General features: G+C 37.8%; 1 protein-coding gene across 2 annotated transcripts in view; it reads left to right on the forward strand.

Annotated features, from left to right (window-relative positions):
• The window catches only part of PSME4 (proteasome activator subunit 4), a 106,200-nt gene that overhangs the window by 25,734 nt on the left and 63,707 nt on the right, over nt 1–16,759 (forward strand). For both annotated transcript variants that reach the window (XM_003125150.6, XM_021088226.1), the window contains exons 4-7: nt 3,360–3,404; nt 5,559–5,708; nt 15,023–15,086; nt 16,184–16,258. In XM_003125150.6, the coding sequence (XP_003125198.5) occupies nt 3,360–3,404; nt 5,559–5,708; nt 15,023–15,086; nt 16,184–16,258 (334 nt within the window). The remainder of the gene's footprint in view (nt 1–3,359; nt 3,405–5,558; nt 5,709–15,022; nt 15,087–16,183; nt 16,259–16,759) is intronic.

The following is a 16,759-nucleotide window of genomic DNA, read 5'->3' on the forward strand; positions in this document are numbered from 1 at the left end:
TATGTAGAATATACCAGTGTAAGTTTCCCAGTTCGTTTATGAAAAAGCAAATATGATTGATTAGGCAGTCCACACAGCTCTCATCTTGAATATATTAGTTGCTGTACATTTATTTCTCTGGTTTAGAAGTGAATATTGTCCTGACAGTTAGGTAAGGCTCAGGAAGTAGGAAGCAGACACCTCCAGGTTTATTTAAGTCTACCATCTCAGTAGCTGGAGTAACTGGAGGCTAAGTGAGGCTTTTGGCTTTCCTCAGGCTTCTCCGCTACATATTTGGCATTCACTTTGTTAATGTTATGCTAAGAAATCATAAAGAACGTCATCAGAAGGGAATTGCATCCCAGAGAGTAAAATTCAGGCATTTATTGAAATGGGGACAAGAGCTCAAGAACTGGAACAAGAAGTTTCTTTCTGCCCTGATGAATAGGATGGCACTTGGGGGAGGACTTTGCTATTTTGACATGATTTCCTAAATATAAATTAATAGCTACTCAGAAGCAGTAGAATAAATGTAAAAGCAAAATGACTACAAAATTTTATTTCTTAAGGAGATTGAAAATATAGTTTATTTTGGCTATATATGAAATAATTATTATAGTTAACATTTATTGTGCTTGATTCTGGGCCAGATAACTGCTTTCTTTACATTATTTCATTTAATTTCTATAACAGCCTTATGAGAGATTGGTATTATTGCCCTTATACAGATAAAAGAGGCTATAATATTGTACTGATAGTAAGTAATAGGACAGGTATTCAAATTCAGATTGGTCTGACTCTAAGCCCAAGCTGTGAACCATTCATTACATGATATACTATGGCTTTTTTTCAACTTAACATGCCTTTACTAAGAGGAAATAGGGTATGAGAAGAACCTACCCTAAGCTTATTAGTCCCTCTGTAGACCTCTTTTGATTAAAAAAAAAAAGTGTTTTGAATTATTAATCACTTTTGCATTAGAAATTTCCAACAATTGGAAAAGATTATAGTGATTATTCACCCCTCTAAAAATTAGTGAAATATAGCCTAGTAGCATCTAGCCTTAACCTTTTATTTTATTTTTAAACAGAAACATTGTTCCCTTCATCTTGAGAGATTACAAGAATCACAAAAGGTCACTATACAGATATCACAGGTTAGAGAGATTATACCCTTTTCTGGATAAAGAGCATAAATCCAATGGCACAAGCCTTATATATAAGAAGGGGTTGCAATTGACTTTATTTAGAAAAACTGAATCACATTCCCACACACTCCATTCCTCTAATGAGTGAAGTGACAGTACCAAGTCTTACAATTAACCTCCCGTTCTTCTGATGAGTGAAGGGAACTGTAGAAAACATGTAGCTTTATAGCCTTTTATGACTTTCTTTCTAGAATTGCTTTTGATATTACATGAAAGTTTGTTGGTAGAACAGAAAACTTAACAGTGAAAATAGCAGGTTTTCTGTGTTAGACGAGTTGCCACGGAGTTAAAAATAAATGTAAAGTTAACATGGACATAAACATTGGGGGACTGGTAGAATTATAGATCTTCTGCTTATTTCCTTGGACCATAAGTTTATGATTTTAGAATTTTTTTTTAAAAACATGCATTTAAGTTTATCTCATTTCGTTTGGAACTATATGGATCTTCATCTTAGTACCTATGAATTGTAAAATTTGTTTTTAAGTGGGGTTCTTTGGTCCAAACTAAAAGAAGATACAAAGATCAGTGCTCTTTGTTGCCCTGACAAAATGTTTATAGAGGTTGTAAATAAATTAATATACAAATATATTCATAGTTGTGGTATGGTCTTCAGGAATTTTTAAATGTAGTTGGAGAGGAGTTCCTGTCATGGCTCAGTGGTTAACTAACCCGACTAGTATCCTAGCGGATGTGAGTTTAATCCCTGGCTTTGCTCAGTGGGTTAAGGATCCAGCATTGCTGTGAGCTGTGGTGTAGGTCGCAGATGCAACTTGGATCTGGCATTGTGGTGGCTATGACGTCAGCTGGCAGCTACAGCTCCATTTGACCCCTGGCCTGGGAACCTCCATATGCCGCAGGTGCAGGCCTAAAAAAAAAAAAAAAAAAAAAAAAATTCTAAAAAAATAATGGAGAGAAGTTTACTCCCTGCCCCTCCCCACCATTTTTTGCTAGGCAAACTTAGATGTTCCCTAAATTAAACTCTGTTTCTGAATTGCTTGGCTTTCTTGTGAGAGAAGGTTAAATCTATCTTTGATAATCAGAGAAATTGCTCCATGATGGCTCTCTGGCCATATGGTCATCTTCTTTCTTCTTCAGTTAATTTTTTTCTGAGTACTTTTGAAATTAAGGAGGATTCCTATCTCTTCAAGTCATGATTCTCTCCTGATTTTATAATACATTGATTTCTTATGCTGAGTTTGGTTTGTGTTATTCCTTGGAATTTCTTTGCAGACTTGTTCTTTAGCTTGCAGAGAAATTGGGTAGACTTCTAAACTTAAGAATTTTGAAGTGTCAGGTGGAAGCACTGCCTGAAAGTTATCCCTTTGCCCAGTAATTTTTTCTCTTAAGATTTGGGGACTTGTTTTATTTTTACTTGTATATATCATACTATAAGTTGTTACACACTTATTAAAATTCCAGTTCCAAATTACCTAATGCCCCTTTATTTTGTTGATTTGATTTGCATTTGACCTTCTTTGACTGTTGTTTAGTTAATATTTTAAATATTCCATTCTGGTGATGTGTGTTTAAACCTATATACACTAGCCTTTTTATTAAAGAGGAAATGTTTATTATAAGTTCATATACAAATACGTTGGTTCTTAAATTCACTTGAATCACCTACAGGTTGGAAAATAAGTTACAGCTTTGAGTGTTTCTCAACTAACATTTTAAATAGCTGGTCAAAAAGGCGGCTCTTGCTGACTTTGATCATTGTGCCTGGCAGTAAAGTGCCTTGGAGGGTTATAAAACTCTCATCAGTAGTTTCTGGCAGTTGCTGATAGAAGCACATCACACTTTGTTTGCTGTTTTTGTTTTGCTGTAAAAGCACTTTAATAGAAAGCTTAAATTAGTATTTGAAGTTTTAAGCCGCTGAACATACTTCTTAATGTGTTGATAAGTGTGATCATTGCTGCCCACTTTGTAAAGATAGAAGATGATTTGCTTCTTTTCCAGTTTTCTTCAGTTCATTGCAAAGAATGCGCAAAAGGAAGGCAGAGGAAAGAGTAGATTATGGAGTTTATTTTTATCTGTATGAAAGAGAAGGATTAGTTAGTGTTTGCACAGATAATATCTAAATGTATGAGCGAATCTTAGAGATTTATTAAATGAATTAGATGTATTCTTAAAGTACACCAACCTAATTTATCAAATGACCTTTTCCCCCCAGTTCTGTAGAAAATGTTCTCAAAACACTCGTGAAAAGCTGCCGACCGTAAGTAATTTCTCGATTTATAAAGCCTCTTATTGTTTCTGTGAGCTTTTCTCCATCTTTAGTATGCTTTGAAGAGGAATGTAAAGGTATAAACTATATGATGTGATAATAGTCCCTGGGCACAAGGTATCATTTCCAGCTCTTGAACTTTTCAAATTTCATTCACACATTTAGGAATTTTTAAGTGGTGTGGGTGACAGTCACCTATTATAAAGTAGGAATGCCACAGTGTATGTGTAATCAGATTCATTTTGAAAGGTTTTCCTAGAATATTTTTGCTACAATGTTCTTTTCCAAAATGAGCATTGTAGGTATTGTAACAAAATGAATAAAATAAGCCCATACATTTTTTCATAGTATGTTCTTTTTCAATAGAATATGTAACCCTAAATATCCCACATTCTGATGTTTAAAGATGAATATGGATAGAATTTAGTTTAGTTTAATCCGTTTCTGTGGACTTGAAGTATTTTTTCATTCTTATTTATCAGGCTGTTCCAAGACTTACTTATCCTGCTATGGAGGCAATGAATTCTTTTGAAATGAAATTTGTTTCTTTATCATATGCTTGTAATATGATTTAATGTTACTTTGTAGATCTAATATTTATTGCTAATAATGGGCAAATGTATTTTCAGGATATAAAATGTTTCCTTTTTAAGAGGCTTAAGATCTAACCTGAGTCATTCAATAAGACACCAATGAGCAGTGCTTTTTTTTGTGAAACTTGATCATCAGTGAGGTACTTACTGGGTTTTAGGTTTTTACATAATTCATAGAATGCCCAAGCATTTATTTTGGATTACTAGGCTAACAGTTGACTGAAAAATTACGAAGGGGAGGGAATTGATGTATGAGATCATTGAAGGTAGATATATTCTGCTTTTTTTTTTTTTTTAATTTTAACCTGTTGTACAATGACCTGGTTCATAAATGCTTGATGAACTCAACAGAAGTACTACTAGGAATGTAATTTTATTTTTCATGTAATGGAATGAAGTGTGATTCTGGTAACACAGATGTATATAGTAAGATTAATAATATGATGTATATGTCAGACCTCCAAGTGTATCTGAAAGGGTTTCCTAACTTTTAGGTATATACCCAAATCAGAAATTTTCACATGCTTTTCATTATTTTAAATCCCAATTGCCTACCCATTTGGGTATCCATTCCATACCCAAAAGGATAATGGGTCCTCCTTACCCATTTACCTTCATTTTGTGTGTGTCTGCACATTGCACATTTTACTTTGGTGAATCTCCTCCATTCTGGGAATGCTCTTGCCCTTGTCATGGAATTTTAGAATATTAAAGCCTATAGGACCAGATCACCCAGCCCAGTCCTCTCTTGTGCACATAAGGACTGTGGTTTGGTGAGGGTAAATGATTTGCTCCTAAGATGCCTAGACATTTCTGGGCTGATGTTCTCTTTCTCACTTCACTGATTATCCATGTCTTTTTATTTAGTTTTTTAAATTTATTTATTTATTTATTTATTTATTTTGTCTTTTTGTTATTTCTTTGGGCCGCTCCCACGGCATATGGAGGTTCCCAGGCTAGGGGCTGAATTGGAGCTGTCGCCACTGGCCTACGCCAGAGCCACAGCAACGCGGGATCCGAGCTGCGTCTGCAACCCACACCACAGCTCACGGCAACGCCGGATCGTTAACCCACTGAGCAAGGGCAGGGACCGAACCTGCAACCTCATGGTTCCTAGTCGGATTCGTTAACCACTGCGCCACGACGGGAACTCCTAAATTTATTTTTTTAATTATCCGTTTCTTACATAAACTAGATTCTCTTTGACAAGATTTTTTTTTTTTCCCTGTTGCTATCACACACAGCACATTAAACAACCATGTTTAAGTTTTTAGGTGATTTTAATGACCTTGCATTTTTTCTGAGGTTTATCAACTTTATAGCAATTTTCCAAGTCCAGAGTCAAGAGGAAGATTTACCTTAGGTATGACACACTGTTTATTTTAAAGTTGTAAAAATGGGTTTCTTGTAGGCTAACTTGACATTGGTAGTGTGTGGGTGTATATTGTGGATACATTCCCCTTCTCCCTCTTTTTTTGTCTTTTTTTTCTCCCGTATAATGATGTAGCTTTTAACCAATAATCAGATACATGAAAACCTTCTTTTTTATTAGGTATTTTCCAGCAGATGCCACAGCTGAGATGCTAGAAGAATGGCGGCCTTTAATGTGCCCTTTTGATGTAACAATGCAAAAGGCCATCACTTATTTTGAAATATTTCTTCCTACCTCCCTTCCTCCAGAACTTCATCATAAAGGTTTTAGGTAAGTATATACATATCTCGACAAATTCTAGAATACAGTAGGGAATAAATATATTTATATAGGCAACTAGTAAAGCAATAATAAGGAAAAATTTACTAACTCAACCACCGTGTTTATTATACTTGCACTATGTGAAGGCTAAAACAGTTAAACATAAGATTACGAATAAAGAGTAACACTTATATGACAAGCTAAGTAAGATTCAGAGTTAAAGAAATTGAGAAAGAATAATAAGTGCAAAAAGAAGCAGAAAATATCAATAAATAGGCAGTGATATAAAAATTGCGTGAAGTTTAGGGAAAGGAAAAGTGTTTTTCTTAACCCTACTTTTTCTTTTTTTCTCTCTTTCTTTTTAGGGTCACATCTGTGGTATATGTAAGTTCCCAGGCCAGGGGCTGAATTGGAGCCATAGCCACAGCAACACCGGATCTGAGCTGCATCTTGTGGCAATGCTGTATTCTTTTTCTTTTCCTTTTTTTTTTTTTTTCCCCATTTATAATGATACTTCTTTTTTTTTCCATTATAGCTGTTTTACTATATTCTTTCGATTTTCTATTGTACAGCAAGGTGACCCAGTTACACATACATGTATACGTTCTTTTTTCTCAGATTATCATGCTCCATCATAAGTGATTAGACATGGTTCCCAGTGTTATACAGCAGGATATCATTGCTTATTCATTGCAAAGGCAATAGTTTGCATCTATTAACCCCACATTCCCAATCCATTCCACTCTCTCCCCCTCCCCCTCGGCAACCACAAGTCTCTCCTCCATGTCCATGAGTTTCTTTTCTGTGGAAAGGTTCATTTGTGCCGTATATGAGATTCCAGTTATAAGTGATATCATATGGTATTTGGCTTTCTCTTTCTTACTTACTTCACTTGGTATGATAGTCTCTAGTTCCATCCATGTTGGTGCAAATGGTATTATTTTGTTCTTTCGTATGGTTGAGAAGTATTCCATTGTGAATATATATACCACATCTTCTTAATCCATTCATCTGTCGATGGACATTTGGGTTGTTTCCGCATCTTGGCTATTGTGAATAGTGCTGCAATGAACATGCGAGTGCATGTGTCTTTTTCAAGGAATGTTTTGTCTGGATATATGCCCAAGATTGGGATTGCTGGGTCATATGGTCATTCTATGTATAGTTTTCTGAGGTACCTCCGTACTGTTTTCCATATTGGTTGTGCCAGTTTACATTGCCACCAACAGTGCAGGAGGGTGCTCTTTTCTCCCCATCATTGGTTATTTGTGGACTGATTAATGATGGCCATTCTGACTGGTGTGAGGTGGTACCTCACAATAGTTTTGACTTACATTTCTCTACTACTCAGTGATGTTGAGCATTTTTTCATGTGCTTGTTGGCCATCTATATGTCTTCCTTGGAGAAATGTCTATTCAGGTCTTTTACCCATTTTTCCATTGGGTTGTTGGCTTTTTTGCTGTTGAGTTGTATAAGTTGTTTGTGTATTTTAGAGATTAAGCCCTTGTTGGTTGCATCATTTGAAACTATTTTCTCCCGTTCTATAAGTTGTCATTTGGTTTTTTTATGGTTTCCTTTGCTGTGGAAAAGCTTGTCAGTTTGATTAGGTCCTATTGGTTTATTTTTGCTTTTTTTCTGTTGCTTTGGAAGACTCACCTGAGAAACATTTGTAAGGTTGATGTCAGAGAATGTTCTGCCTATGTTCTCTTCCAGGAGTTTGATGGTGTCTTGTCTTACATTTAAGTCTTTCAGCCATTTTGAGTTTATTTTTGTGCATGGTGTGAGGGTGTGTTCTAGTTTTCATTGGTTTACATTCAGCTGTCCAGTTTTTTCAGTTCCACTTGCTGAAAAGACTGTCTTTTTTCCATTTTATGTTCTTGCCTCCTTTGTCAAAGATTAATTGACCATAGGTGTCAGGGTTTATTTCTGGGTTCTCTGTTCTCTTCCATTGGTCTCTCTATCTGTTTTGGTATCGGTACCAAACTGTCTTGATGACTGTGGCTTTGTAATATTGCCTGAAGTTTGAGAGAGTTATACCTCCTGCTTGGTTTTTGTTCCTCAGGATTGCTTTGGCAATTCTGGGTCTTTTGTGGTTCCATATAAATGTTTGGATTGTTTGTTCTAGTTCTGTGAAAAATGTCAGGGGTAATTTGATAGGAATTGCGTTGAGTCTGTAGATTGCTTTGGGTAGTATGGCCATTTTTACAATATCTTTTACAATATCTTTCCATTTCTTTGAAACTGCTTTAATTTTGTTGATTAATGTTTTATAGTTATCAGCATATAAGCCTTTTACCTCCTTGGTCAGGTTTATTCCCATGTATTTGATTTTTTGGAGTGCAATTTTAAAAGGTACTGTATTTTTGTATTCCTTTTCTAATATTTCATTGTTAGTATACAGAAATGCAGCAGACTTTTGAATGTTAATCTTGTATCTTGCTACTTTGCTGAATTTGTTGATCAGTTCAGGTAGTTTCTGGGTTGAATCCTTAGGCTTTTCTGTATGCAGTATCATGTCACTGGCATGCAGTGACAATTTTACCTCTTCCCTTCCAATTTGGATACCTTTTATTTCTTTTCTTTGTCTGATTGCTGTGGCTAGGAATTCCAATACTATGTTGAATAACAGTGGTGAGAGTGGGCATCCCTGTCTTGTTCCAGATTTTAGCAGGAAGGCTTTCAGCATTTCTCCATTGAGTATTATATTTGCTATGGGTTTGTCATAAATGGCTTTTAAGTATGGTAAGGTATGTTCCCTCTATACTCACTTTGTTAAGAGTTTTTATCATGAATGGATGTTGGACTTTGTCAAATGCTTTTTCTGCATCTATTGAGATGATCATGTGGTTTTTGACTTTTCTTTTGTTAATGTGGTGTATGATGCTGATTGATTTGCATATGTTGAACCATCGTTGTGTACCCAGGATGAATCTCACTTGGTCGTGGTGTATGATCATTTTTATATGTTGTTGTATTTGGTTGGCTAAAATTTTGTTGAGAATTTTTGCATCTATATTCATCAAAGATATTGGCCTATAGTTTTCTTATATCGTGGTTCTTCATCTGGTTTTGGTATTTAGGGTGATGATGGTGTCATAGAATGTCTTTGGGAGTGCTCCCTCTTCAAACTTTTGAAAAAGTTTAAGGAGGATGGGTATAAGTTCCTCTTTGTATGTTTGGTAGAATTTGCCTGTGAAGCCATCTGTTTCTGGACTTTTATTTGTAGGGAGTGTTTTTATGACATACTCAATTTCATTTCTAGTGATTGGTCTGTTCAGTTGATTTATTTCTTCTTGATTCATTTTTGGTAGGCTATAAGTCTATAGAAAGTGGTCCGTTTCTTCAAGGCTGTAACATTTGTTAGTATACTATTGTTCATAGTATTCTCTTATGGATTTTTGTATTTCTGAAGTATCTGTTGTGACTTCTCCTTTTTCATTTCTGTTTATTGTTCTGATTTTGCTTATTTGGTTTTTTTCTCTTCTCTTCTTGGTGAGTCTGGCCAGAGGTTTGTCGATTTTGTTTACCTTTTCAAAGAACCAGCTCTTGGTTTGATTGATTTTTTTCTATTGTTTTTTGTATCTCTGTTTTATTGATTTCCTCTCTGATCTTTATGATTTCCTTCCTTCTGCTGACTTTAGGTTTTGTTTGTTCTTCTTTTTCTAATTCAGTTAGGTGGTGTGTTAAGTTGTCAATTTGAGAGTTCTTTTTTGAGGAAGGCGTGTATTGCTATGAACTTCCCTCTGAGCATGGCTTTTGTAGCATCCCATAGATTCTGAGTGGTTGTACCTTTATTATCATTTGTCTCGAGGTATTCTTTAATTTCCTTCTTGATTCCTTATTGACTCATTGGTTTTTTAGGAGCATGTTGTTTAGTCTCATGTAGTCAGTTTTTTCTCATTTCTTTTCCTGTGGTTGATTTCTAGTTTCATGCCATTGTGGTCTGAGAAGATACTTGAAATAATTTCTAGACTCTTAAAGGGGGTTTGTTGAGGTTAGCTTTGTGCCCCAGTATGTGATTGATCCTTGAGAATGTTCCGTGTGGACCTGAGGAGAATGTATATTCTGATTTTTTTGGATGTAATATCCTGAAAATGTTGATTAAGTGTAACTTCTCTGTTGTGTCGTTTAGGATCTCTGTCAGCTTATTGATTTTGTGTCTAGAGGATCTGTCCATTGCTGTGAGTGGGGTGTTAAAGTTGCCTACTGTGATTGTATTCCCATTAAGTTCTCCTTTTATGTCTGTTAGTATTTGTTGTAGGTATCTGGGTGCTCCTGTTTTACAGGCATATATATTGACAGTTGTAATCTCCTTTTCTTGAATGGATCCTTTTACCATTAAATAGTGTTCTTCTTTATAGCCTTCATTTTAAAGTCTATTTTGTCTGATATGAATATTGCAACTCCTGCTTTCCTGTCTTGTCCATTGGCATGAGATAGCTTTTCCCATCCCCTCACTTTCAATCTATATGTGTCCTTTGCCCTGAGGTGAGTCTCTTGTAAACAGCAGATTGTAGATTTTTGCTTTTTTATCCCATCTGCCACTCTGTATCTTTTGATTGGAGCATTTGGTCCATTGACATTTAAGGTGATTATTGATAGGTATGTATTTATCCCCATTTTAAACCTTGTTTTCCAGTTGATTCTATGTTTCTCTTTTCTTTTTTTGTTGGATGATTCCATTTATTTTATGCTCGAGTAGTTTTCTTTTTAGTTTTTGCAAATGTAATGTTTGGTTTTGATTTGTGGTTGCCCTGTTTTTTAGGTATGTTAACCCCTTCCTGTATCTGCTTGCTTTAGCCTGATAGTCATATAGGCTTAAACACATTATTAAAATACCGAAAAAAAGAATCTATATTTTCTTTCTCTCTCTCTCTCTCTCTCTCTTTTTTTTTTTTTTTTTTTTGTCTTTTTAGGGTGGCATCCGTGGCATATGGAGGTTCCCAGGCTAGGGATCTAATCGGAATTGTTGTCACCAGCCTATGCCAGAGCCACAGCAATGCCAGATCTGAGCGGCATCTGTGACCTGCACCACAGCTCATGGCAACACTGGATCCTTCTTAACTGAGCGAGATCAGGGATCAGACTCACAACCTCATAGTTCCTAGTCGGGTTCGTTTCTGCTGCGCCACAACAGGAGTTCCAGAATCTATATTTTCTTACTTTCCTTCCCCACATTCTATGATTTTTAAGTCTTTCTTTTTTTTTTTTTTTTTAAACATCTTTGTGTTTAGATCTGTATGCTGGCTTATTTAAGTTATTGCTTTCCAATTGTGGTTTCCTCCATCTTAATTCTTACTTTTTTTTTTTTTAAGAGAAGCCCTTTCAGTATTTCTTTTAGAATTGGTTTAGTGTTGCTGTACTCTTTTAGCTTTTGTTTGTTGGAGAAATCCTTTATTTCCCCTTCTATTTTAAATGATATTCTTGCTGGATAGCATATTCTGGGTTGCAAATTTTTTCTCTTCAGAACTTTATCTTTCCACTCCCTTCTGGCCTGTAGTGTTTCTGTAGAGAAAACAGCTGATAGCCTTACAGGGGTTCCATTACAATTAATGCTCTGTTTTTCTCTTGCTGCCTTTAGAATCCTGTCTTTAACTTTTGCCATTTTTATTAAAATATGTCTTGGTGTGGGCCTATTTGGGTTCAACTTATTTGGGGTCCTCTGTGCTTCCTGTATCTTGATACCAGTTTCCTTTAGATTTGGATAGTTTTCAGCCATAATTTCTTCAAATATGTTTTCAATCCCCTTTTCTTCTTTTGGAATTCCTGTTATGTGTAGTGTAGATTGGTCCACTTTACATTATCCCATACATCTCTTATATTGTTTTCATGTTTTTTCATTTGGTTTTCTGTCTACTTTCCTGATTGGGTGAATTCCATTATTCTTATCTTCCAAGTCACTAATTCATTCCTCTGCATTATTCATTCTGTTCTTTAGTGCCTTTAGCTCAGTTTGTGTCTCTGCGAATGAATTTTCTAATTTTTACTTGTTCCTTCTTATCTTTTCTAGTTCCTTTCTAAAGGAATCTGCATTACTGTTCATATCCGCTCTTAATTCCTTGATATTCAGCCTTAACTCCTTCAGTATTTTCAGTACCTCCCTTTTTAACTCCGTGTCTGTCAGACTTCAGAGGTGTGTTTCATTGTTTGCTGCTTCATGTGAATTCTATTCTTTTAGTTGGGAATGGTTCCTGAGCTTCTTCATCTTACTTATGCTTTTCTTTTCTGTGAGTTTAGGGAAGCCAAACTATAGTCTTGGAGGGCTACTTCTACGTAAGAGTGCCCCTTTGTATTTTGTGGGGGGGTTACTATTTATTTTTGGAGTGGGAGTTTTTATATTTGCTGTCTCTTTCTTCAGAGTGAGCAGGCTGTTATCCCCAGGGTGCTGAGTGTGTTTCCAGGGAGAAGGAGGCAATTGGTAGGACTAGTAGTCAATGCCTGGTTGCTGGGCTCTTAACAGCAGTAAGGACCTGCAGGAAGGTGGGGCAGGCTACTGTAGTTGCAGGGCCCTGAGAAGTGGTAATGAGCTTAGGCAGATTTACAAGGGGCCCAGAGCATTTGGCTGTGGCAGCAGCAGGGTGTGTGAGTTCCAGGAAAGTGAGAGCAGCAACAGGTAGTGTTTGATTGCAGTGCCCTCTTCTGAGGTGCTTGGAACCACAAGTGGTGCCTATTCACGGGCCCCTAGTGGTAGTGGGCCACTCCCACCTCTGGAGCCAGAGATAACTGGGATGGTTTGCCCCCCGCCACCTGCAGACCACACAAAAAGCACCCCATCTAACTTAGCCCACACAGGAGGTGCTGCACAAGCTGCTCCTAGTCGCAGAATCCTGGGAAGTGACAGAGATCAAGCACGTGGGCACTGCCCAGAGTGTTTGGTAGTGCTGGTGTGCTTTCAGGGGTGCGAGAGCAGCAACAGGTGGTGTTCAATCACAATGCCCTCCTCTGTGGTACCCTTGAGGAGATTGGGTCCGCAAGTGGTGCCTGTTCACTGACCCCTAGTGGTGGTGGGCCATGCCCACCTCTGGAGTTAGAGATAACTGTGGTGGTTTGCCCCTACCACCTGCAGACCATGCAAGAAGCAACCAGCTGCTCCTAGTTGTAGGGTCTTGGGAAAGGACAGTGATCAAGTGTCTGGACACTGCCCAGAGCATTTGGCACTGGCAGCTGCAGGGTGGGTGTGTTCCCAGGAGGGTGAGAGCAAGAACAGGTAGGGTTTGGTTGCAGTGCTCTCTCTTTTTTTTTTTTTTTTTTTTTTTTTTTGGCCGACCTCTGAGATGACTGGGGCCACAGGTGGAGGCCACTCTCAGGCCCCCTGTGGTGGCAAGCCATGCCTACCTCTGGCCTCAGAGACGACTGCCCACCACGGTCCGTCCCTGCTGCCTGTAGATCTCGTAAGAGGCACCATGTCGCACTTAGACCTGGCTCTGCCCTTAGCCCACACAAGAAGTTCCCAGTCACCCATAGCCTGTGCCAGAGGTGTCCTGCCCTCTGAGAGCCCCAGCACACGTGCTCAGGGAGATTCCTTTGGCCGGCTGCCCCTCTTCCTCTCACCCTCCCCAACAATGGCGTCTTGCTTCTCCTGTGGGCCCAGACCTTCTCCCCGGTTCCCTCTGCATGGTGTTCCACTCCCTAGCCTGTAGCACACTTCTTCCCCGCCAGAGGCACACAGCTCCATAGCCCTTAGGCTGTTCTGACACAGCCAACCCTAGTCTCCTCCCTGGGACTGATCTCCGGAGCCTAAGTCTCAGCACCCATCCCCCACCCGAACCTCTCAGGCGTGGTATCTGGGGAGGTGGTCAATGAATGAAGATTCTTACCTACTGAACAAGGACAGGGATCAAACCCACATCCTTGTAGATATTATGTCAGGCTCTTAATCTTCTGAGCCACAACGGGAAGTCCCTTTTTTTGTCTTTTTTGTTTTTCCGCCACACCTATAGTATGTGGAAGTTCTTGGGCCAGGGATCACAAGTGCACCACAGCAATGACCTGAGCTGCTGCAATGAAATGCTGGATTCTTAACTCTGTGTGCCACAAGGGAACTCCTCTAAACCTTAGCTTTAACCCTCTTCATGTATAGTTTTGCTTGGGTCTTCTTAATTATTTATTTTTTACTTGTTCTAGTCTTTGCACTGTTTTTAAGAAGTATTTTTTTCTTGGGTATCTGCAGGTATATAATAAACTCTAGAATGAAGAATATTTAAATTTGTACTTTTATGAAAAAAGTAAAAGGTATGAAAAAAGACTGGAAGGATAATAGCAACTCTCACTATATTGTGGGTTCATGCTTAGGCCCCCCGCAGCTTCCTGGCATGTTTTCTGTAGTAAATGTCAGATCAGAATTTTTTTTTTTTTTTTGCTTTTTAGGGCTGCACCTGTGACATACGGAGTTTCCTAGGCTAAGGATCAAATTGAAGCTGCAGCTGCCAGCCTTTGCCTCAACTTATGGCAATGCCAGATCCTTATCCACTGGGCGAGGCCAGGGATTGAACCCACATCCTCATGGATACAAGTCGGGTTTGTAATCTGCTGAGCCACAACAGGAACACCAAAACCCAGAAATTTTATATTTAGCCATACATTTTAACTAGAGATAGTTTCTCCCACTATAGTTAAATTAATTCTTCTAACATTTTGTGGCCCATTTCTTTTATGGAATATTTACTGTAATGCAAGTTAATGGCATAATTACTAATTGGCCTATTAAAAGAGAATAAGGGAGAGTACAGGAACAGGTAGTAACAGGAAAGCAATGAAGAAAAAAGGCAGGAAGAGGAAGGAGAAACTTGTAAATAGTTAGATGGGGTGGATAATTAACGATGAACTAGAAATTTGATGAGATTGTTCTTTTTAGCATAAATAAATTGGAAGAGGAATATTCAGACAAACAGTCTTTTATTCCAGTAAGTTTGTAACTTTTGTAATTATTTTTTCTAGGTTTTATAGTTACCAGTAAGAATAATAGATTGAAAAAACACAAAGGAGGAGTTCCCATGGTGGCACAGTGGAAACGAATCCGACTAGTAACCATTAGGTTGTGGGTTCAATCCCTGGCCTTGCTCTGTTGGGTTAAGGATTGGCATTGCCATGAGCTGTGGTGTCGGTTGCAGACGTGGCTTGGATCCTGCATTGCTGTGGCTGTGGCATAATGCCAGCAGCTGTAGCTCTGATTGGACCTCTAACCTGGGAACTTCCATATGCCTTGGGTGCAGCCCTAAAAAGAAAAAAAAATTTTTTTTAATTAAAAAATACAAAGGATAACTGGCTTTGAACCTCTTTCTATAAATAAGTTGCTATTAATAACAATAATTTTTCTTCTCAGACTTTGGTTTGATGAATTAATTGGCCTTTGGGTTTCAGTGCAAAATCTCCCACAGTGGGAGGGGGTGAGTATCCCATTTTTTCTTATATACTTTTTAGTTTGGAAATAAATATCATTTGATAAGTAACTTCAGTTCTTTAGAGTTGGCTGTTAGCAGTGCTGTAGTCAGTTTTTCAAAATTTTACTTGCTGTATTCAAAGAGAAATAGACATTTCTTTATTTTGATTTTATTAGCATCTAGAAGTATATGCATGTGCTGTGAAATGCGTGAAGAGTAAGACTGTTGTTTTCTTTCTTTCTTTTTTGTCCTTTTAGGACCGCACATGCAGTATATGGTGATTCCCAGGCTAGGGATTGAATCGGAGCTGTATTGCTGGCCTACACCACAGCCATAGCAATGCCAGATCTGAGCTACATCTGTGACCTACACCACAGCTCACGGCAACTCCAGATCCTTAACCCACTGAACGAGGCCAGATATCAAACCTGCATCCTCGTGGATGCTAGTCAGATTGGTTTCTGCTGAGCCATGATGAGAATTCCCTTGTCATTTTCTTTTGTACCCTCACTCCCATGGTGCTGGATGGATACTTGTTGGATATTTTTATATGTGTTTGATTAAAACTTCTTTTTCTGTTTCCACTATGGATAATGCTTTGTCATTTCTGATTTTGTGTGTGTGTGTGTGTCTTTCTGCCATTTTTTGGGCCGCTCCTGCAGCATGTGGAGGTTCCCACGCTAGGGGTCGAATCGGAACTGTATCCCCCGGCCTACACCAGAGCCACAGCAATGTGGGATCTGAGCCGAGTCTGCAACCTACACCACAGCTCACAGCAACGCTGAATCCTTAACCCACTGAGCGAGGCCAGGGATCAAACCCGAAACCTCATGGTTCCTAGTAGGATTTGATAACCACTGAGCCACGACGGGAGCTCCTGTCATTTCTGTTTTTTAAATAAGCATTTCAACTTCGACTTTAAATGGTGATGAGAATCAGAACTTAAAGTTGGAGATGTTAAAAAACTGAGTAATAAATCACATGTTGAGTTCAGTTGTGCCAGTAATGATTGTTCTTTAAAGAACAAATGAATAAGGGGTATGACTATGATGCTTAAAAACAACAAAGTATTTTGCTTAACTGTCTTGTTTGTTTACTTTCAGCAACTAGTAAATCTCTTTGCTCGGCTGGCTACAGATAATATAGGGTACATAGATTGGGATCCGTATGTACCAAAGGTAATTAAGAACGTTTTAACATATTCAGTAGCACTGACTTCATCTTGATGTCTTTAAGAAGTTTTTTTAATGCTAATTTCTAGCACCACATTAAATATTTTTTCACCCTTAGTAAAAGCATGTGTAATTTGCAAAGATGAGTCATTTATTTTCTATAAGTAATTCAGTCATATGAAGCTGTCATAAATTTTGTCTTACCTATGCAGGACATAAACTATAAATTTCAGAGTAATTTAAAAAGTACTAAGAATATTATTCAGGGTGTCATATGTTATCCCTTCCAACAAATTTTGTATATTGTATTCAATTACTCTTCTAGAGTATTTCCCACTTTGTAAAAAAATTTTAAAAATTTTATTGTGGTATACTTAATTTTATTCCCCAGTTTTTAATAAATAACACTGTATACTTTCCTAGAGTAAATAAAACTAGAAAGTGTCTCTGGGTGGATTGCTTCTTTGGTGTTTTTTCAGCTGCAGTAGAATCATAGAGGGCTGTTGC

The sequence above is a fragment of the Sus scrofa genome, chromosome 3, assembly GCF_000003025.6.
Source record: "Sus scrofa isolate TJ Tabasco breed Duroc chromosome 3, Sscrofa11.1, whole genome shotgun sequence".
Taxonomy (NCBI): domain Eukaryota; kingdom Metazoa; phylum Chordata; class Mammalia; order Artiodactyla; family Suidae; genus Sus; species Sus scrofa.